Source organism: Aphelocoma coerulescens, unplaced genomic scaffold (genome assembly GCF_041296385.1).
Source record: "Aphelocoma coerulescens isolate FSJ_1873_10779 unplaced genomic scaffold, UR_Acoe_1.0 HiC_scaffold_207, whole genome shotgun sequence".
In the NCBI taxonomy this organism is placed as follows: Eukaryota; Metazoa; Chordata; class Aves; order Passeriformes; family Corvidae; genus Aphelocoma; species Aphelocoma coerulescens.
The window spans coordinates 189357-211078 of NW_027183553.1; the positions used below are offsets into that span (position 1 = coordinate 189357).

General features: G+C 58.6%; 1 protein-coding gene across 1 annotated transcript in view; it reads left to right on the plus strand.

The window, feature by feature from the left end:
- Positions 1–21722, plus strand: part of LOC138101173 (sarcoplasmic/endoplasmic reticulum calcium ATPase 1) — a 30235-nt gene that overhangs the window by 2714 nt on the left and 5799 nt on the right. Inside the window, exons 3-17 of the mRNA XM_068999039.1 lie at positions 204–286; positions 2404–2508; positions 4652–4790; positions 6323–6403; positions 7556–7641; positions 9405–9702; positions 11759–11925; positions 12704–12792; positions 13745–13847; positions 13943–14074; positions 15006–15131; positions 16925–17143; positions 17885–18220; positions 19224–19444; positions 20759–20961. Of these exons, the coding sequence (XP_068855140.1) occupies positions 204–286; positions 2404–2508; positions 4652–4790; positions 6323–6403; positions 7556–7641; positions 9405–9702; positions 11759–11925; positions 12704–12792; positions 13745–13847; positions 13943–14074; positions 15006–15131; positions 16925–17143; positions 17885–18220; positions 19224–19444; positions 20759–20961 (2388 nt within the window). The remainder of the gene's footprint in view (positions 1–203; positions 287–2403; positions 2509–4651; positions 4791–6322; positions 6404–7555; positions 7642–9404; positions 9703–11758; positions 11926–12703; positions 12793–13744; positions 13848–13942; positions 14075–15005; positions 15132–16924; positions 17144–17884; positions 18221–19223; positions 19445–20758; positions 20962–21722) is intronic.

Below are 21722 nucleotides of genomic sequence, written 5' to 3' on the forward strand. Positions count from 1 at the left end.
TTGTCCCCAAAAGGACCCAAAAAGTCTGAAATTGTCCCCAAAATGTCCCCAGATGTCCCCAAATGACCCCAAAATGACCCTAAATATCTTAAAAACGCCCCAAAATGTCCCCAAATCGTCCCCAAAATGACCCAAAAAGTCTCGAATCGTCCCCAAAATATCCCCAAAATGCCCCAAAATGCCCCAAAATGCCCCAAATCCAGGGAAATCCATCTGGGAGTTGGTGGTGGAGCAGTTCGAGGATCTCCTGGTGCGGATCCTGCTCCTGGCGGCCTGCATCTCCTTCGTGAGTGACGGGATTGGGGGGGTTTGGGGGATTTGGGGGGGTTTGGGGGGTTTTGGGGGATTTTGGGGGGATTTTTTGGGGGATTTTTGGGGATTTTGGGGGAATTCGGGTTAAGTTTTTGGAAATTTTGGGGAATTTTGGGGGGATTTGGGGGGATTTGGGGGGATTTGGAGGGATTTTGGGGGAATTTGGGGGAAGTTTTTGGGGATTTTGGGGAATTTTTGGGGGATTTTGGCGGATTTGGGGTAGGTTTGGGGCGGATTTGGGGTTTCTGGCAGGTTTGGGGGCGGGTTTGGGGTGGATTTGGGTTGATTTTGGTGGATTGGGGTGGATTGGGGCAGATTTGGGGTGGATTTTTGGTGGATTTGGGGCGGATTTGGGGTGGATTTGGGGTGGATTTGGGGTGGATTTGGGGCGGATTTGGGGTGGATTTGGGGTGGATTTGGGGCGGATTTTGGGCGGATTTGGGGCGGATTTTGGGCGGATTTGGGGTGGATTTTTGAGGTTTTTGGGGCAGGTTTGGGGCAGGTTTGGGGCAGATTTGGGGCGGATTTTTGGCGGGTTTGGGGCGGGTTTGGGGCGGATTTTGGGCAGATTTGGGGCGGGTTTGGGTGGATTTTGGGTGGATTTTTGAGGATTTGGGGTGGATTTGGGGCGGATTTGGGGTGGAATTTTGAGGTTTTTGGGGCGGATTTGGGGCGGATTTTTGAGGTTTTTGGGGTGGGTTTGGGCGGATTTTGGGCGGATTTTGGGCAGATTTGGGCGGATTTGGGGTGGGTTTGGGGTTTTTGGTTGATTTTGGGCGGATTTGAGGCGGATTTGGGGTGGATTTTTGAGGTTTTTTGGGCGGATTTGGGACTGGTTTTGGGCAGATTTGGGGCGGATTTGGGGCGAATTCGGGGTGGATTTTTGAGGTTTTTGGGGCGGATTTGGGCGGATTTTGGGCGGATTTGGGGCGGGTTTGGGGCGGATTTGGGGCGGGTTTGGGGCGGATTTGGGGCGGATTTTTGGCGGGTTTGGGGCGGATTTGGGGCGGATTTTGGGCAGATTTGGGGCAGGTTTGGGTGGATTTTGGGTGGATTTTTGAGGATTTGGGGCGGATTTGGGGTGGATTTTTGAGGTTTTTGGGGTGGATTTGGGGCGGATTTTTGAGGTTTTTGGGGTGGGTTTGGGCGGATTTTGGGCGGATTTTGGGCAGATTTGGGCGGATTTGGGGTGGGTTTGGGGTTTTTGGTTGATTTTGGGCGGATTTGAGGCGGATTTGGGGTGGATTTTTGAGGTTTTTTGGGCGGATTTGGGACTGGTTTTGGGCAGATTTGGGGCGGATTTGGGGCGAATTCGGGGTGGATTTTTGAGGTTTTTGGGGCGGATTTGGGCGGATTTTGGGCGGATTTGGGGCGGGTTTGGGGCGGATTTGGGGCGGGTTTGGGGCGGATTTGGGGCGGATTTTTGGCGGGTTTGGGGCGGATTTGGGGCGGATTTTGGGCAGATTTGGGGCAGGTTTGGGTGGATTTTGGGTGGATTTTTGAGGATTTGGGGCGGATTTGGGGTGGATTTTTGAGGTTTTTGGGGTGGATTTGGACGGATTTGGGTGAATTTGGGGCGGATTTGGGGCGGGTTTGGGGTGGATTTTGGGGTGGAATTTTGAGGTTTTTGGGGCGGATTCGGGGTGGATTTTTGAGGTTTTTGGGGCGGATTTGGGCGGATTTTGGGCGGATTTGGGCGGGTTTGGGGCGGATTTGGGGTTTTTGGTTGATTTTGGTTGATTTGGGGCGGATTTGGGTGGATTTTTGAGGTTTTTTGGGGCAAATTTGGGTGGATTTTGGGCGGATTTGGGGTGGATTCGGGGCAGATTTTGGGCGGATTTGGGGCGGATTTGGGGCGGATTTGGGGTGGATTTTTGAGGTTTTTGGGGCGGGTTTTGGGGCGGATTTTGGGTGGATTTGGGGCGGATTTTGGGCGGATTTTGGGCGGATTTGGGGTGGATTTTTGAGGTTTTTGGGGCGGATTTGGACGGATTTGGGGTGGATTTGGGGCGGATTTGGGGCGCGTTTGGGGCGGGTTTGGGGTTTTTGGGGGTCCGGGGCCGCCGCCAGCGCTGCCCCCGCTGCCCCCAGGTGCTGGCCTGGTTCGAGGAGGGCGAGGAGACCATCACGGCCTTCGTGGAGCCCTTCGTGATCCTCCTCATCCTCATCGCCAACGCCATCGTCGGCGTCTGGCAGGTGGGGGCATTTCGGGGACGTTTGGGGACATTTGGGGACATTTTGGGGAGGTTTGGGGACATTCTGGGGAGGTTTGGGGACATTTTGGGGACGTTTTGGGGACATTTGGGGAGGTTTGGGGACATTTTGGGGACGTTTGGGGAGGTTTGGGGACATTTTGGGGACGTTTTGGGGATGTTTGGGGAGGTTTGGGGACATTTTGGGGACATTTTGGGGACATTTTGGGGAGGTTTGGGGACATTTTGGGGACATTTTGGGGACATTGGGGGATGTTTGGGGAGGTTTGGGGACATTTTGGGACATTTGGGGACATTTGAGGACATTTTGGGGAGGTTTGGGGACATTTTGGGGACGTTTTGGGGATGTTTGGGGAGGTTTGGGGACATTTTGGGGACGTTTTGGGGAGGTTTGGGGACATTTTGGGGACATTTTGGGGACATTTTGGGGAGGTTTGGGGACATTTTGGGGACATTTTGGGGACATTGGGGGATGTTTGGGGAGGTTTGGGGACATTTTGGGACATTTGGGGACATTTGAGGACATTTTGGGGAGGTTTGGGGACATTTTGGGGACATTGGGGGATGTTTGGGGAGGTTTGGGGACGTTTTGGGGACGTTTGGGGAGGTTTGGGGACATTTTGGGGACGTTTTGGGGGACGTTTGGGGAGGTTTGGGGACATTTTGGGGACATTTTGGGGAGGTTTGGGGACATTTGGGGAGGTTTGGGGACATTTTGGGGACGTTTTGGGGACATTTTGGGGACATTGGGGGATGTTTGGGTCATTTTGGGGACATTTTGGGACATTTGGGGACATTTTGGGGAGGTTTGGGGACATTTTGGGGACGTTTTGGGGATGTTTGGGGAGGTTTGGGGACGTTTTGGGGATGTTTGGGGAGGTTTGGGGACATTTTGGGGACGATTTGGGGAGATTTTGGGACATTTCGGGGGCATTTGGGGACATTTGGGGACATTTTGGGGTCTTTTTGGGGACATTTTGGGGCATTTTGGGGACATTTTTGGACTTGGGGACATTTGGGGACATTTGGGGATGTTTTGGGGACGTTTGGGGACATTTTGGGGACTTTTAGGGACATTTTGGGGATGTTTGGGGAGGTTTGGGGACGTTTTGGGGATGTTTGGGGATGTTTGGGGACATTTGGGGACATTTTTGGGGTCTTTTTGGGGACATTTTTGGACTTGGGGACATTTGGGGACCTTTTTGGGGACACTTTGGGGACATTTTTGGGACTTTTGGGGACATTTTCGGACATTTGGGGATGTTTGGGGACATTTTTGGAACATTTTGGGGACATTTTGGGGACTTTTAGGGACATTTTGGGGGCATTTGGGGACATTTGGGGACATTTTGGGGACATTTTTGGGGACATTTTTTGGACATTTTTGGGGACATTTTCTGGACATTTTTGGGGCCATTTGGGGACCTTTTGGGACATTTTTGGGACCTTTTGGGGACATTTTTGGCGACATTTTTGGGGACATTTTTGGGACCTTTTGGGGACATTTTTGGGGACATTTTCACAGCGGTCCGAGCACGTTTGCTGCCACTTTTTGGGGATGTTTGGGGCCATTTTGGGGCTGTTTTGGGTCATTTTTGGGGCTGTTTTGGGGTCAGTTTTGGGGCTGTTTTGGGGTCGTTTTTGCGGCCGTTTTGGGGTGGTTTTTGGGGCCGTTTTGGGGCCGTTTTGGGGGCTGTTTTTGGGTGGTTTTGGGGCCGTTTTGGGGTGGGTTTGGGGGCTGTTTTGGGGTGGTTTTTGCGGCCGTTTTGGGGTGGTTTTCGGGGCCGTTTTGGGTCGTTTTTGGGGCTGTTTTGGGTCATTTTCGGGGCTGTTTTGGGGTGGTTTTTGGGGCTGTTTTGGGCTGTTTTGGGGTGGTTTTCGGGGCCGTTTTGGGTTGTTTTTGGGGCTGTTTTGGGTCATTTTCGGGGCTGTTTTGGGGTGGTTTTCGGGGCCGTTTTGGGGCTGTTTTGCGGTGGTTTTTGGGGCTGTTTTGGGCTGTTTTGGGGTGGTTTTCAGGGCTGTTTTGGGGTGGTTTTCGGGGCCCTTTTGGGGTGGTTTTTGGGGTGCTTTGGGGTGGTTTTCGGGGCGCTTTGGGGCCACCCGCTGTCCCCGGATGTCCCCCCCAGGAGCGGAACGCCGAGAACGCCATCGAGGCGCTCAAGGAGTACGAGCCCGAGATGGGGAAGGTCTACAGGAGCGACCGCAAGGCCGTGCAGAGGATCAAGGCCCGGGACCTCGTGCCCGGGGACATCGCCGAGGTGGCAGGTGGGGACACGGGGGGCACCCAGGGGTCACCCAGGGGACATTGGGGGCACCCAGGGGTCATGGGGACATCGCCGAGGTGGCAGGTGGGGACACAGGGGGCACCCAGGGGACATTGGGGGGCACCCAGGGGGCACTCAGGGGTCACCCAGGGGCACCCAGGGGCACCCAGGGGACATTGGGGGGCACCCAGGGGACACCCAGGGGACATTGGGGGCAGCCAGGGGACACCCAGGGGTCACGGGGACATCGCCGAGGTGGCAGGTGGGGACACGGGGGGCACCCAGGGGCACCCAGGGGACACTGGGGACACCCAGGGGACACCGAGGGTCACCCAGGGGCACCCAGGGGCACCCAGGGGTCACGGGGACATGGCCGAGGTGGCAGGTGGGGACACGGGGGGACACCCAGGGGACATTGGGGACACCCAGGGGACATTGGGGACACCCAGGGGACATTGGGGGGCACCCAGGGGACATTGGGGACACCCGGGGGGCACCCAGGGGTCACGGGGACATGGCCAAAGTGGCAGGTGGGGACATGGGGGGCACCCAGGGGACACCCAGGGGACATTGGGGACACCCAGGGGGCACCCAGGGGACACCAGGGGGGCACCCAGGGGTCACCCAGGGGACATTGGGGACACCCAGGGGACACCCAGGGACACCCAGGGGACACCCAGGGGACATTGGGGACACCCAGGGGCACCCAGGGGACACCCAGGGGTCACGGGGACATCGCCGAGGTGGCAGGTGGGGACACAGGGGGCACCCAGGGGACATTGGGGACACCCGGGGGGCACTCAGGGGTCACCCAGGGGACATTGGGGGGCACCCAGGGGACATTGGGGACACCCAGGGGACATTGGGGACACCCAGGGGACACCCAGGGGACATTGGGGACACCCAGGGGACACCCAGGGGACATTGGGGGGCACCCAGGGGGCACTCAGGGGTCACCCAGGGGACATTGGGGACACCAGGGGGGCACCCAGGGGTCACCCAGGGGACACCCAGGGGTCACAGGGACACCCAGGGGTCACCCAGGGGTCACCCAGGGGTCACGGGGACATGGCCAAAGTGGCAGGTGGGGACACGGGGGGCACCCAGGGGTCACCCAGGGGACATTGGGGACACCCAGGGGACACCCAGGGGACATTGGGGACACCCAGGGACACCCAGGGGACACCGAGAGGGTCTCGGGGACAGGGAGGGGACAAGGAGCCCCCAGCTCCCAGTAACTCCCAGTTACCCCCAGTAACTCCCAGTAACCCCCAGTAACTCCCCCAGTCCCTCCCAGTTCATCCCAGTTCCCTCCCAGTTCATCCCAGTCCCTCCCCGTCCATCCCAGCCCCTCCCAGTTAATCCCAGTTCCCTCGCAGTTCATCCCAGTTCATCCCAGTCCCTCCCAGTAACCCCTGGGAGCCCCTTTAACCTCTCCCAGTAACTCCCAGTTACCCCCAGTAACCCCCTTGACCCCTCCCAGTCCCTCCCAGTCCCTCCCAGTGCTCCCAGTAACCCCCGCTGTGTCCCCAGTTGGGGACAAGGTCCCGGCTGACATCCGGATCATCTCCATCAAATCCACGACGCTGCGGGTGGACCAGTCCATCCTTACTGGTATGAACTGGGAGGGACTGGGAGGGACTGGGAGGGGATTGGGGGGGACTGGGAGGGACTGGGAGGGACTGGGACAAACTGGGAGGGACTGGGAGGGAACTGGGAGGGAACTGGGATGAACTGGGAGGGACTGGGATGGATTGGGATGAACTGGGAGGGACTGGGAGACCTTACTGGTCCATACTGGGGGGCACTGGGGCCATACTGGGAGCACTTGGAGGGGGCGGTGTCACTGTGTCCCAAACTGGTTCAAACTGGTTTTTATTGGTTTATACTGGTTCAAAGTGGTTTATACTGATCTATACTGGCTTGTACTGGTCTGTACTGGTCTGTACTGGTTCATACTGCCTTATACTGGTTCAAACTGGCCTGTACTGGTCTGTACTGGTCCATACTGGCCTGTACTGATCCGTACTGATCCGTACTGGTCCGTACTGGTTTATAGTGGTCCGTACCGGTCCGTACTGGTTTATACCGGTCCGTACTGGTCTGTACCGGTCCGTACCGGTTCATACTGGTTTATACTGGTCTGTACTGGTCCGTACTGGTCCGTACTGGTCCGTACTGGTTTATACTGGTCCGTACTGGTCCGTACCGGTCTATACTGGTCCGTACCGGTCCGTACTGGTCCGTACTGGTTTATACTGGTCCGTACCGGTCCGTACCGGTATATACTGGTTTATACCGGTCCGTACCGGTCTATACTGGTCCATACCGGTCCGTACTGGTCCGTACCGGTCTGTACCGGTATACACTGGTTTATACCAGTCCATACCGGTCCGTACCGGTCCGTACTGGTTTATACTGGTCCGTACTGGTCCGTACCGGTATATACTGGTTTATACCGGTCTGTACCGGTCTGTACCGGTTTATACCGGTTTATACTGGTCCGTACCGGTATATACTGGTCCGTACCGGTCCGTACGGGTTTATACTGGTCTATACTGGTTTATACCGGTCCGTACCGGTCCGTACGGGTTTATACTGGTCCGTACCGGTATATACTGGTCCGTACCGGTCTGTACCGGTATATACTGGTTTATACCGGTCCGTACGGGTTTATACTGGTCCGTACCGGTCCGTACCGGTATATACTGGTCTATACTGGTTTATACCGGTCCGTACGGGCTGACACGGGTGTGGCCGGCGCAGGCGAGTCGGTGTCGGTGATCAAACACACGGAGCCGGTGCCCGACCCCCGCGCCGTCAACCAGGACAAGAAGAACATGCTCTTCTCGGTCAGTGACGTCATCGCCGTGACGTCATCGCTGTCACCCGTGTGACGTCATCGCTGTCACCCCGTGTGTCACCTGTGTGACGTCATCAGTGTCCCCTGTTTCACCCGTGTGACGTCATCAGTGTCACCCGTGTGACGTCATCAGTGTGTCCCCTGTGTGATGTCATCGGTGTCACCCGTTTGACGTTACCGGTGTCCCCTGCGTCACCTGTGTGACGTCATCGGTGTCACCTGTGTCACCCGTGTGACGTCATCGCTGTCACCCGTGTGACGTCATCGGTGTCACCTGTGTGTCACCTGTGTGTCGCCTGTGTGACGTCATCGCTGTCACCCCCCCCGTGTCACGTCAGCATCACCTGTATGATGTCATCAGTGTGTCCCCTGTGTCACCTGTGTGACGTCATCAGTGTCCCCTGTGTGACGTCATCAGTGTCACCTGTGTGACGTCATCAGTGTGTCCCCTGTGTCACCTGTGTGACGTCATCGCTGTCACCCCCCCTCTGTGTCCCCCCAGGTGTCACCCCCTGGGTGTCACCCATGTGACGTCATCAGTGTGACATCATCAGTGTGACACCCCTGCGCGTCACCTGTGTGACGTCATCGCTGCCACCTGTGTGATGTCATCGGTGTCACCTGTGTGACGTCATCACTGTCCCCTGTGCCACCTGTGTGACGTCATCAGTGCCACCTGTGTGACGTCATCAGTGTGACATCATCGGTGTCACCTGTGTGATGTCATCGGTGTCACCTGTGTGACGTCATCACCGTCCCGTGTCACCTGTGTGACGTCATCAGTGCCACCTGTGTGACGTCATCAGTGTGACATCATCAGTGTCACCTGTGTGACATCATCAGTGGGACACCCCTGCGTGTCACCTGTGTGACGTCATCGCTGCCACCTGTGTGACGTCATCAGTGCCACCTGTGCCTCTGATTTTGGGGTCAAACCACAACTTTTGGGTGGTCTCGGTTTTCGTTCGGGGTTTTTTTTGGGGTAAAACCCCGCGATTTCGGGGCAAAACCCTCAGATTTTGGGGTCAAACCAGAATTTCTGGGGTCAAACCAGAACTTGGGGGATCAAGCCACAATTTTTGGGGTCAAACCACAACTTTTGGGGTCAAACCCCAATTTTTTGGGGTCAAACCACAATTTTTGGGTGGTTTTGGGTTTGGTTTGGTTTTTTTTGAGGTAAACCCTGCAATTTCGGGGCAAAACCCTCAGATTTTGGGGTCAAACCAGAATTTTTGGGGTCAAACCAGAATTTTGGGCATCAAGCCACAATTTTTGGGGTCAAGCCAGAATTTTGGGGTGGTTTCAGTCTTCGTTTGTTTTTTTTGAGGTAAAACCCTGCGATTTCGGGGCAAAACCCTCAAATTTTGGGGTCAAACCACCACTTTTGGGGTCAAACCACAATTTTCGGGTGGTTTCAGTTTTCGTTTGGTTTTTTTGAGGTAAAACCTGCAATTTTGGGTTAAAACCCTCAGATTTTGGGGTCAAACCACAACTTTTGGGTAGTTTCGGTTTCGGTTTGGTTTTTTTGAGGTAAACCCCAAGATTTTGGGTTAAAACCTCACGTTTTGGGGTCAAACCACAATTTTTGGGATCAAACCACAATTTTTTGGGGTCAAACCACAACTTTGGGGTAGTTTCAATTTTCCTTTGAATTTTTTTGAGCTAAAACCCCCCCATTCCGGGGTGAAAATCCCCCCCTTTTTTTTTCCCCCCCCCCCCGAATCACCGAATTTCGACCTTCCCCCCACTCAGGGCACGAACATCGGGGCGGGCAAGGCCGTGGGCATCGTGGTGGCCACGGGGGTCAACACGGAGATCGGCAAGATCCGGGACGAGATGGCGGCCACGGAGCAGGACAAGACCCCCCTGCAGCAGAAGCTGGACGAGTTCGGGGAGCAGCTGTCCAAGGTCATCTCGCTCATCTGCGTGGCCGTCTGGGCCATCAACATCGGCCACTTCAACGACCCCGTCCACGGCGGCTCCTGGATCCGCGGCGCCATCTACTACTTCAAGATCGCCGTCGCCCTGGCCGTGGCCGCCATCCCCGAAGGTCGGTGGGGTCGTTTAGGGGGGTCTTGGAGACCACCCGTGGTCACCTATGGACCACCTGTGGTTGTTTTGGGGTCTTGGAGATCATCCGTGGTCATTTATGGGGTCTTGGAGATCACCCGTGGTCACCTATGGACCACCTGTGGTTGTTTTGGGGTTTTGGAGATCATCCGTGGTCATTTATGGACCATCCATGGTCATTTATGGGGTCTTGGAGATCATCTGTGGTCACCTATGGATCATCCGTGGTCACCTATGGACCATCCATGGTCATTTGTGGGGTCCTGGAGACCACCCATGGTCATTTTTTGGGTCTTGGAGACCATTCATGGTCACCTATGGACCACCCGTGGTCATCTATGGACCACCCGTGGTCATTTATGGGGTCCTAGAGACCACCCGTGGTCATTTATGGACCACCTGTGGTTGTTTTGGGGTTTTGGAGATCATCCGTGGTCATCTATGGACCACCCGTGGTCATTTTTGGGGTCTTGGAGATCACCCGTGGTCACCTATGGACCACCCGTGGTCGTTTATGGGGTTCTAGAGACCACCCGTAGTCATTTTTGGGGTCTTGGAGATCATCTGTGGTCACCTATGGACCACCCGTGGTCACCTATGGACCATCCATGGTCATTTGTGGGGTCCTAGAGACCACCCATGGTCATTTTTGGGGTCTTGGAGATCATCCGTGGTCATTTATGGACCATCCGTGGTCATTTATGGAGTCTTGGAGATCATCTGTGGTCACCTATGGACCACCCGTGGTCACCAATGGACCATCTATGGTCATTTATGGGATCTTGGAGATCATCCATGGTCACCTATGGACGACCTGTGGTCACCTATGGACCATCCGTGGTCGTTTTTGGGGTTCTAGAGACCACCCATGGTCATTTTTTGGGTCTTGGAGACCATTCATGGTCACCTATGGACCATCCATGGTCATTTTGGGGTTCCAGAGACCACCCGTGGTCATTTTTGGGGTCTTGGAGATCATCTGTGGTCACCTATAGACCATCTGTGGTCATTTGTGGGGTCTTGGAGACCACCCGTGGTCACCTATGGACCACCTGTGGTTGTTTTGGGGTCTTGAAGACCACCCGTGGTCACCTATGGACCACCCATGGCCATTTTTGGGGTCCTGGAGATCACCCGTGGTCACCTACGAACCACCCGTGGTCACCTACGGACCACCCATGGCCATTTGTGGTCTTTTGAAGGCCACCCACGGCCACTTTGGAGAGCCTGCTGACCACCCCGGTGGTCTCTTGACCACCCCCCGCCTCTGCTGATCACTCTGGTGACCCCTCCATCTCCTGGTGACCCCTCCATCTCCTGGTGGCCCCTCCATGTCCTGGTGACCTCTCCAAGTCCTGGTGACCCCTCCATGTCCTGGTGGCCCCTCCAAGTCCTGGTGGCCCCTCCATGTCTTGGTGGCCCCTCCATGTCCTGGTGACCTCTCCAAGTCCTGGTGACCCCTCCATGTCCTGGTGACCCCTCCATGTCCTGGTGACCTCTCCAAGTCCTGGTGACCCCTCCATGTCCTGGTGACCCCTCCATGTCCTGGTGACCTCTCCAAGTCCTGGTGACCCCTCTATGTCCTGGTGACCTCTCCAAGTCCTGGTGACCCCTCCATGTCCTGGTGGCCCCTCCATGTCCTGGTGACCTCTCCAAGTCCTGGTGACCTCTCCAAGTCCTGGTGGCCCCTCCAAGTCCTGGTGACCCCTCCATGTCTTGGTGGCCCCTCCATGTCCTGGTGACCCCTCCATGTCTTGGTGGCCCCTCCATGTCCTGGTGGCCCCTCCATGTCCTGGTGACCTCTCCATGCCCTGGTGACCCCTCCAAGTCCTGGTGACCCCTCCATGCCCTGGTGACCCCTCCATGTCTTGGTGGCCCCTCCATGTCCTGGTGACCTCTCCAAGTCCTGGTGGCCCCTCCATGTCCTGGTGGCCCCTCCATGTCTTGGTGGCCCCTCCATGTCCTGGTGACCTCTCCAAGTCCTGGTGACCTCTCCAAGTCCTGGTGACCCCTCCATGTCTTGGTGGCCCCTCCAGGTCTCCCCGCGGTCATCACCACGTGCCTGGCGCTGGGCACTCGCCGCATGGCCAAGAAGAACGCCATCGTCCGCAGCCTCCCGTCCGTGGAGACCTTGGGCTGCACCTCGGTCATCTGCTCCGACAAGACCGGCACGCTGACCACCAACCAGATGTCCGTCTGCAAGGTGGGACCCCCCAAAAGTCCTGGAGGAGGGGGAAATTCCCGAAATTCCTGCCAAAAACCCAAAAATTCCCACGGGGAACCTCAAAAGTCCTCGGGGAAAACCCCGAATTTCCGTGAGAAACACAAAGTTCCTCCAGGAACCTCAAAATTCCTTCAGGAAACCCCGAATTTCTCCACGAGAACCCCAAAATTCCTCCTGGAAAGCCACAAATTTCCACGAGAACCCCAAAATTCCTCCTGGAACCTCAAAATTCTTCCAGAAACGCAAAAATTTCCACGAGAACCCCAAAATTCCTCCAGGAAACCCCAAATTTCCACGAGAACCCAAAATTCCTCCAGAAACCCCAAAATTCCTCCAGAAACGCAAAAATTTCCATGAGAACCTCAAAATTCCTTCAGGAAACCCCAAATTTCCACCAAACGTTCCCAAACATCCCCAAAGGTCCCCAAATGTCCCCAAACATCCCAAAATGTCCCAAAATGACTTAAACGTCCCCAAATGTCCCCAAATGTCCCCAAATGTCCCCAAATGACCCAAAACGTCCCCAAACGTCCCCGTCTGTCCCCAAACGTCCCAAAATGTCCCCAAACGTCCCCAAACATCCCCAAATGTCCCAAAACGTCCCCAAATGTCCCAAAACATCCCAAAATGTCTCCAAACGTCCCAAAATGACCCAAAACGACCCATAATGACCCAAAACGCCCCAACCGTCGCCGTCTGTCCCAAAACGACCCAAAACACCCCAAAACGCCCCCAAACCGTCGCCGTCTGCCCCCAGATGTTCATCGTGGACAAGGTCGAGGGCGACCTTTGCTCCCTCAGCGAGTTCTCCATCACCGGCTCCACCTACGCCCCCGAGGGGGAAGTGTGAGTGCGGGGACCCCAAAACCTCACCGGGGACCCCAAAATGTCACCTGGGATCCCCAAATGTCACCTGGGGAACCCCAAATGTCACCTGGGGGGTCCCAACATCACCTGGGGTCCCCAAATGTCACCTGGGGTCCCTAAATGTCACCAGGGACCCCAAATGTCACCTGGGGAACCCCAAATGTCACCGGGGTCCCCAAATGTCACCTGGGGGGTCCTAAATGTCACCAGGCACCCCAAATGTCACCTGGGGACCCCAAATGTCACCTGGGGAACCCCAAATGTCACCGGGGTCCCAAATGTCACCTGGGGGTCTCCAGATGTCACCGGGGGGGTCCCAACATCACCTGGGGACCCCCAAATGTCACCTGGGGGTCCCCAAAACCACTCCCGTGTCCCACGGTGTCCACCCTGTCCCTGATGTCTTCTTGATGTCCCTCAATGTCCACCCTGACCCCAATGTCCACCCTGACCCCGATGCCCCCTCGATGTCCCTCAATGTCCCCTCTGACCCCGATGTCCCTCAATGTCCACCCTGACCCCAATGTCCACCCTGCCCCCAATGTCCACCCGGCCCCCGATGTCCCCTCTGACCCGAACATCCACCCTGACCCCGATGTCCACCCTGACCCCGATGTCCACCCTGACCCCAATGTCCCCTCTGACCCCAATGTCCACCCTGACCCCGATGTCCACCCTGACCCCAATGCCCACCCTGCCCCCGATGTCCACCCTGCCCCCAATGTCCACCCTGACCCCAATGTCCACCCTGACCCCGATGTCCCCTCTGACCCCAATGTCCACCCTGACCCCAATGTCCCCTCTGACCCCAATGCCCACCCTGCCCCCAATGTCCACCCTGACCCCAATGTCCCCTCTGACCCCAATGCCCACCCTGCCCCCACTGTCCACCCCACCCCCGCTGTCCCCTGACGTCCCGGGCTGTCCGCAGGCTGAAGCAGGACCGCCCGGTCAAGGCCGGCCAGTACGACGGCCTGGTGGAGCTGGCCACCATCTGCGCCCTCTGCAACGACTCCTCGCTGGACTACAACGAGGTGACCGCGCTGGCCCCTCCCCCCGCCGTGTCCCCACCCCCCCCCCCCGGGTGACACCGGGTGACCCCCGCGGTGGCCCCGCGGTGTCCCCGCAGTCCAAGGGGGTCTACGAGAAGGTGGGCGAGGCCACCGAGACGGCGCTGACCTGCCTGGTGGAGAAGATGAACGTCTTCAACACCGACGTCAGGAACCTGTCCAAGGTGGAGCGCGCCAACGCCTGCAACGCCGTGAGTGTCGCCTGCTGGGCCACCTCCCTGGGCCACCTCCTGGGCCACCTGGGGAACCTCCTGTCACCTCCTGGGCCACCTGGGGAACCTCCTGGGTCACCTTTGTCACCTCCTGGGCCACCTCTGTCACCTCTTGGGTCACCTCCTGGGTCACCTGGGTCAGCTCCTGGGCCACCTTCTGGGTCACCTGGAGAACCTCCTGGGTCACCTCCTGGGTCACCTGGGGAACCTGGGGAACCTCCTGGGTCACCTCCTGGGCCACCTCCTGGGCCACCTGGGGAACCTCCTGGGTCACCTCCTGGGTCACCTCCTGGGCCACCTGGAGAACCTCCTGGGTCACCTCCTGGGTCACCTGGGGAACCTGGGGAACCTCCTGGGTCACCTCCTGGGTCACCTCCTGGGCCACCTGGGGAACCTCCTGGGTCACCTCCTGGGCCACCTGGGGAACCTCCTGGGTCACCTCCTGGGTCACCTCCTGGGTCACCTGGAGAACCTCCTGGGTCACCTGGAGAACTTCCTGTCACCTCTTGGGTCATGTGGGGAACCTGGGGAACCTCCTGTCACCTCCTGGGTCACCTCCTGGGTCACCTCCTGTGTCCCCACCTGGGTCACCTCCTGGGCCACCTGGGGAACCTCCTGTCACCTCCTGGGCCACCTGGGGAACCTCCTGGGTCACCTCCTGGGTCACCTGGAGAACCTCCTGTCACCTCCTGGGCCACCTGGGGAACCTCCTGGGCCACCTCCTGGGTCACCTGGAGAACCTCCTGTCACCTCCTGGGCCACCTGGGGAACCTCCTGGGCCACCTCCTGGGTCACTTCCTGGGCCACCTGGAGAACCTCCTGTCACCTCCTGGGTCACCTCCTGTCCCACCTGTGTCACCTCCTGTGTCCCCCCCTGTGTCACCTCCTGTCCCACCTGGTGTCCCCCCAGGTGATCAAGCAGCTGATGAAGAAGGAGTTTACGCTGGAGTTCTCCCGGGACCGCAAGTCCATGTCGGTCTTCTGCTCGCCGGCCAAGGCCTCGCGCGCCGCCGTGGGCAACAAGATGTTCGTCAAGGTGGGCGGGGGGCACCTGGAGGTCACCTGGGGGTCACCTGGGGGTCATCTGGGTCACCTGAGGGTCACCTGGGTCATCATTGTCACCTGGGTCATCATTGTCACCTGGAGTCACCTGGGGGTCACCTGGGGGTCACCTGGGTCATCACTGTCACCTGGGTGATGTCATCTGTGTCACCTGGGGGTCACCTGAGGGTCACCTGGGATCACCTGGGCCATCATTGTCACCTGGGTCACTTCTGTCACCTCCTGTCACCCCCGTCACCTCTGTGTCCCACCACCCCGATGTCCCCATCCCGTCACCTCCCTGTCCCACCACCCCAATGTCCCCGATGTCCCCAACCCCATCACCTCCCTGTCCCACCACCCCATGCCAATGTCCCCAATGTCCCCAACCCATCACCTCCCTGTCCCACCACCCCAATGTCCCCAATGTCCCCGATGTCCCCGATGTCCCTGATGTCCCCACCCCGTCACCTCCATGTCCCACCACCCCGATGTCTCCACGTGTCCCTGATGTCCCCGATGTCCCCGATGTCCCCGATGTCCCCAACCCCATCACCTCCATGTTCCACCACCCCACCCCGATGTCCCCAACCCCATCCTCTCCCTGTCCCACCACCCCGATGTCCCCGATGTCCCCAATGTCCCCGATGTCCCCGATGTCCCCAACCCCATCACCTCCCTGTCCCACCACCCCAATGTCCCCAATGTCCCCGATGTCCCCGATGTCCCCAACCCCATCACCTCCATGTTCCACCACCCCACCCCGATGTCCCCAACCCCATCCTCTCCCTGTCCCACCACCCTGATGTCCCCAATGTCCCCGATGTCCCTGATGTCCCCACCCCCACCCCTCCATGTCCCACCACCCCGATGCCTCCACCCCGTCACCTCCCTGTCCCACCACCCCGATGTCCCCGATGTCCCCGATGTCCCCACCCCATCATCTCCATGTCCCACCACCCTGATGTCCCCGATGTCCCAACCCCACCCCTCCCTGTCCCACCACCCCGATGTCCCTGATGTCCCCAATGTCCCCAACCCCATCATCTCCATGTCCCACCACCCCAATGTCCCCGATGTCCCCGACGTCCCCAACCCCATCACCTCCCTGTCCCACCACCCCACCCTGATGTCCCCATATGTCCCCACCCCTCCATGTCCCACCACCCCGACGTCCCCAACCCCATCATCTCCATGTCCCACCACCCCAATGTCCCCAATGTCCCCGATGTCCCCGATGTCCCCAACCCCGTCACCTCCCTGTCCCACCACCCCAATGTCCCCAATGTCCCCGATGTCCCAACCCCATCACCTCCATGTTCCACCACCCCACCCCAATGTCCCCATATGTCCCCACCCCTCCATGTCCCACCACCCCAATGTCCCTGATGTCCCCAATGTCCCCAACCCCATCACCTCCCTGTCCCACCACCCCAATGTCCCCAATGTCCCTGATGTCCCTGATGTCCCCACCCCGTCACCTCCATGTCCCACCACCCCGATGTCTCCACGTGTCCCTGATGTCCCCGATGTCCCCGATGTCCCCGATGTCCCCGATGTCCCCAACCCCATCACCTCCATGTTCCACCACCCCACCCCGATGTCCCCAACCCCATCCTCTCCCTGTCCCACCACCCTGATGTCCCCAATGTCCCCGATGTCCCTGATGTCCCCACCCCCACCCCTCCATGTCCCACCACCCCGATGCCTCCACCCCGTCACCTCCCTGTCCCACTACCCCGATGTCCCCGATGTCCCCGACGTCCCCAACCCCGTCACCTCCTCCAGGGCGCCCCCGAGGGGGTCATCGACCGCTGCAGCTACGTCCGGGTGGGCACCGCGCGGGTGCCGCTGACGCCGGCGGCCAAGGAGAAGATCCAGAGCGTCATCAAGGAGTGGGGCACGGGCAGGGACACCCTGCGCTGCCTGGCCCTGGCCACCCGCGACACCCCGCCCAAGAAGGAGGACATGGTCCTCGAGGACTCCACCAAGTTCGCCGAGTACGAGGTCGGTGGCCGCGAGGTGGCCCCGCGGCCGGTGTTGGGTGGTGGGACCTCGTTTTGGGTGGTGGGACCTCGTTTTGGGTGGTGGGACCTTGTTTTGGGTGGTGGGACCTCGTTTTGGGTGGTGGGACCTCGTTTTGGGTGGTGGGACCTTGTTTTGGGTGGTGGGATCTCAGTTTGGGTGGTGGGATCTCAGTTTGGGTGGTGGAATCTCAGTTTGGGTGATGGGATCTTGTTTTGGGTGGTGAGATCTCGTTTTGGGTGGTGGGACCTCGTTTTGGGTGGTGGGATCTCGTTTTGGGTGGTGGGACCTCGTTTTGGGTGGTGGGACCTTGTTTTGGGTGGTGGGATCTCAGTTTGGGTGGTGGGACCTCATTTTGGGGGTTTCTTGGGGCTTTTTTTGGGTTCCTTCTCCTCCATGACCTCCAAAATCCCATTTTTTGGGGTTCCTTCTCCTCCATGACCTCCAAAATCCCATTTTTTGGGGTTCCTTCTCCTCCATGACCTCCAAAATCCCATTTTTTGGGGTTCCTTCTCCTCCATGACCTCCAAAATCCCATTTTTTGGGGTTCCTTCTCCTCCATGACCTCCAAAATCCCATTTTTTGGGTTCCTTCTCCTCCATGACCTCCAACCCACCCATTTTTTGGGGTTCCTCCTCCACCGCCCCCCCCATCACTTCCTTCCTCCATGACCTCCCTGACCCCCCCACCTCCATTTTTCTTCCGCGTCCCCTCCCACCCCAGACGGACCTGACCTTCGTGGGCTGCGTGGGGATGCTGGACCCGCCCCGCAAGGAGGTGATGGGCTCCATCCGGCTGTGCCGCGACGCCGGCATCCGCGTCATCATGATCACCGGCGACAACAAGGGCACGGCCATCGCCATCTGCCGCCGCATCGGCATCTTCGGCGAGGACGAGGAGGTCTCCGGCCGCGCCTACACCGGCCGCGAGTTCGACGACCTGCCGCTGTCGGAGCAGCGCGAGGCCTGCCGCCGCGCCTGCTGCTTCGCCCGCGTCGAGCCCACCCACAAGTCCAAGATCGTGGAGTTCCTGCAGTCCTTCGACGAGATCACCGCCATGGTGAGGAGGGAGGGGCTTTGGGGAAGGAAGCTCTTGGGTGACGTCGTTTTGGGGGTTCCACCGTGGATTGAGGAGGTTTTGGGGTGAGGATTTATGGATTGACGTCGTTTTGGGGGTTCCACCATGGATTGAGGAGGTTTTGGGGATCCACCATGGATTGAGGAGGTTTTGGGGTGAGGATTTATGGATTGACGTCGTTTTGGGGGTTCCACCATGGATTGAGGAGGTTTTGGGGTGAGGATTTATGGATTGACGTCATTTTGGGGGTTCCACCATGGATTGAGAAGGTTTTGGGGGTCCACCGTGGATTGATGAGGTTTTGGGGGCCAACTGCCATTGATTTGATGGGGTTTGGGGGTCCACCATCGATTGATGTGGGTTTGCGGTCAGAAGTTCTTGATTTGAAGGGGTTTGGGCTCAAAAGGTCTTGACTGATGTCGTTTTGGGGTCCCACCACCATTTTGACCTCATTTTGGTGTCCCACCACCGTTTTGGCCTCATTTTGGGGTCCCACCACCGTTTCGACCTCGTTTTGGGGTCCCACCACCATTTTGACGTCATTTTGGGGTCCCACCACCATTTTGCCATCACTTCGGGGTCCCACCACCGTTTTGACCTCGTTTTGGTGTCCCACCACCATTTTTACATCATTTTGGGGTCCCACCACTGTTTTAACATCATTTTGGGGTCCCACCACCATTTTGACATCATTTTGGGATCCCACCACCATTTTGACGTCCTGTTGGTGTCCCACCACCGTTTCGACCTCGTTTTGGGTTCCCACCACCATTTTGACATCATTTTGGGGTCCCACCACCGTTTTGACGTCATTTTGGGGTCCCACCACCATTTTTGCATCATTTTGGGGTCCCACCACCAACCCGAGGCCGTTCCTGACGCCCTTCCCTCACGCCCTCCTTTTTTTTTGGGAGTTCCACCGTAAAAGCGCCGCTCTTCGGACGCTTCCGCCCCGTCCCCGGTGACTCTTGCGGTGTCCCCTCAGACCGGCGACGGCGTCAACGACGCGCCGGCGCTGAAGAAGGCCGAGATCGGCATCGCCATGGGCTCGGGCACGGCCGTGGCCAAGACGGCCTCGGAGATGGTCCTGGCCGATGACAACTTCTCCACCATCGTGGCGGCCGTGGAGGAGGGCAGGGCCATCTACAACAACATGAAGCAGTTCATCCGCTACCTCATCTCCTCCAACGTGGGCGAGGTCGTCTGGTGAGCGCCCACTTCGGACCAGTTGGGACCGGTTGGGACCGGTTGGGACCAGTTGGGACCAGTTGTTGGTGCTGGATCTTGTTGGTGGCTTTTGGACTGGCCCAGTTTTGGGTTTTCTCCTGGTTCATACCAGTTTGTCCCAGTTCAGCCCAGTGCCCTCCCAGTCCCTCCCAGTCCCTCCCACTGCATCCCAGTGCCCTCCCAGTCCATCCTGGTCCCTTCCCAGTTCATCCCAGTCCCTCCCAGTCCATCCCAGTCCACTCCCAGTGCCCACCAGTCCATCCCATGTCCCTCCCAGTGCCATCCCAGTCCATCCCAGTCCCTCCCAGTCCATCCCAGTCCATCCCAGTCCTTCCCAGTCCACTCCCACTCCATCCCACTCCATCCCAGTCCCCTCCCAGTCCATCCCAGTCCCTCCCAGTCCATCCCAGTCCCTTCCCAGTCCATCCCAGTCCCTCCCAGTCCCTCCCAGTCCACTCCCAGTGCCCACCAGTTCCTCCCACTCCATCCCAGTGCCCTCCCAGTCCATCCCAGTGCCCTCTCAGTCCATCCCACTCCATCCCAGTCCACTCCCAGTCCATCCCAGTCCCTCCCAGTCCATCCCAGTATCCCCATTTCCCATTCCCAGTCCCTCCCAGTCCATCCCAGTCCACTCCCAGTGCCCACCAGTCCCCTCCCAGTCCCTTCCAGTACCCTCCCAGTCCATCCCAGTCCACTCCCACTCCATCCCAGTCCACTCCCAATCCCTCCCAGTCCACTCCCAATCCCTCCCAGTCCGTCCCAGTCCATCCCAGTCCACTCCCAATCCCTCCCAGTCCGTCCCAGTCCATCCCAGTCCACTCCCAATCCCTCCCAGTCCGTCCCAGTCCATCCCAGTGCCCTCCCAGTCGCATCCCACTCCATCCCAGTCCCATCCCAGTCCATCCCAGTCCACTCCCAATCCCTCCCACTCCGTCCCAGTCCATCCCAGTGCCCTCCCAGTCCCTCCCAGTCCCTTCCAGTGCCCTCCCACTCCATCCCAGTTGCATCCCAGTCCCTCCTACTCCATCCCAGTGCCCTCCCAGTCCATCCCAGTGCCCTCCCAGTCCATCCCACTCCATCCCAGTCCACTCCCAGTGCCCTCCCAGTCCATCCCAGTCCACTCCCAGTCCATCCCAGTCCATCCCAGTGCCCTCCCAGTCCATCCCAGTCCACTCCCAATCCCTCCCAGTCTGTCCCAGTCCATCCCAGTCCACTTCCAATCCCTCCCACTCCGTCCCAGTCCCATCCCAGTCCCTCCCAGTCCCCTCCCTGACCCCCGCGCTCCCCTCCCAGCATCTTCCTGACGGCGGCACTGGGGCTGCCCGAGGCGCTGATCCCGGTGCAGCTGCTCTGGGTCAACCTGGTCACGGACGGGCTCCCGGCCACCGCCCTGGGCTTCAACCCCCCCGACCTGGACATCATGGACAAGCCCCCCCGCAGCCCCAAGGAGCCCCTGATCTCCGGCTGGCTCTTCTTCCGCTACCTGGCCATCGGGGGTGAGACCGCCGGCCATCCCAGGGGGCATCTCGGGGTCACCTCGAGGTCACCTCCAGGTTCTCCGGAGACCTCCACGGGTCACCCAGAGGCCTCCGAGTTGGCCCCTTGGAGGTGGTTCCTCAGAGAACCTCGTGGGGTCACCTCGAGAACCTCATGGGACCACCTGGAGACAACACCTTGAGGTCCCCAGAGACCCCAGGGGTCACCAAGGTGGCCCCTCATAGGTGGTTCCTTGAAGAACCTCGTGGGGTCACCTCGAGAAGCTCATGGGATCCCCAAGGAAACACCTGGAGGTCCCTGGAGACCCCAGGGGTCACCAAGGTGGCCCCTCATAGGTGGTTCCTTGGAGAACCTTGTGGGGTCACCCAGAGAACCTCATGGGACCACCTGGAGACAACACCTTGAGGTCCCTGGAGACCTCAGGGGTCACCAAGGTGGCCCCTCATAGGTGGTTCCTTGGAGAACCTTGTGGGGTCACCTCGAGAACCTCATGGGACCAAGGGGAGACCCCCAAGGAAGCTCCTTGAGGTCCCCAGAGACCCTGGGGGTCACCAAGGTGGCCCCTCGTAGATGGTTCCTTGAAGAACCTCGTGGGGTCACCCAGAGAACCTCACGGAACCACCTGGAGACCCCAAAAAAACCCCCCAGAAAGGCCCCAAAAAATCACCTGGAGACCCCCATGGAGGCGGTTCCTTGAGGAACCTCACGGGGTTATCTGGAGAATCCCCAAAAAATCCACCTGGAGAAGTCCAAAAACGAC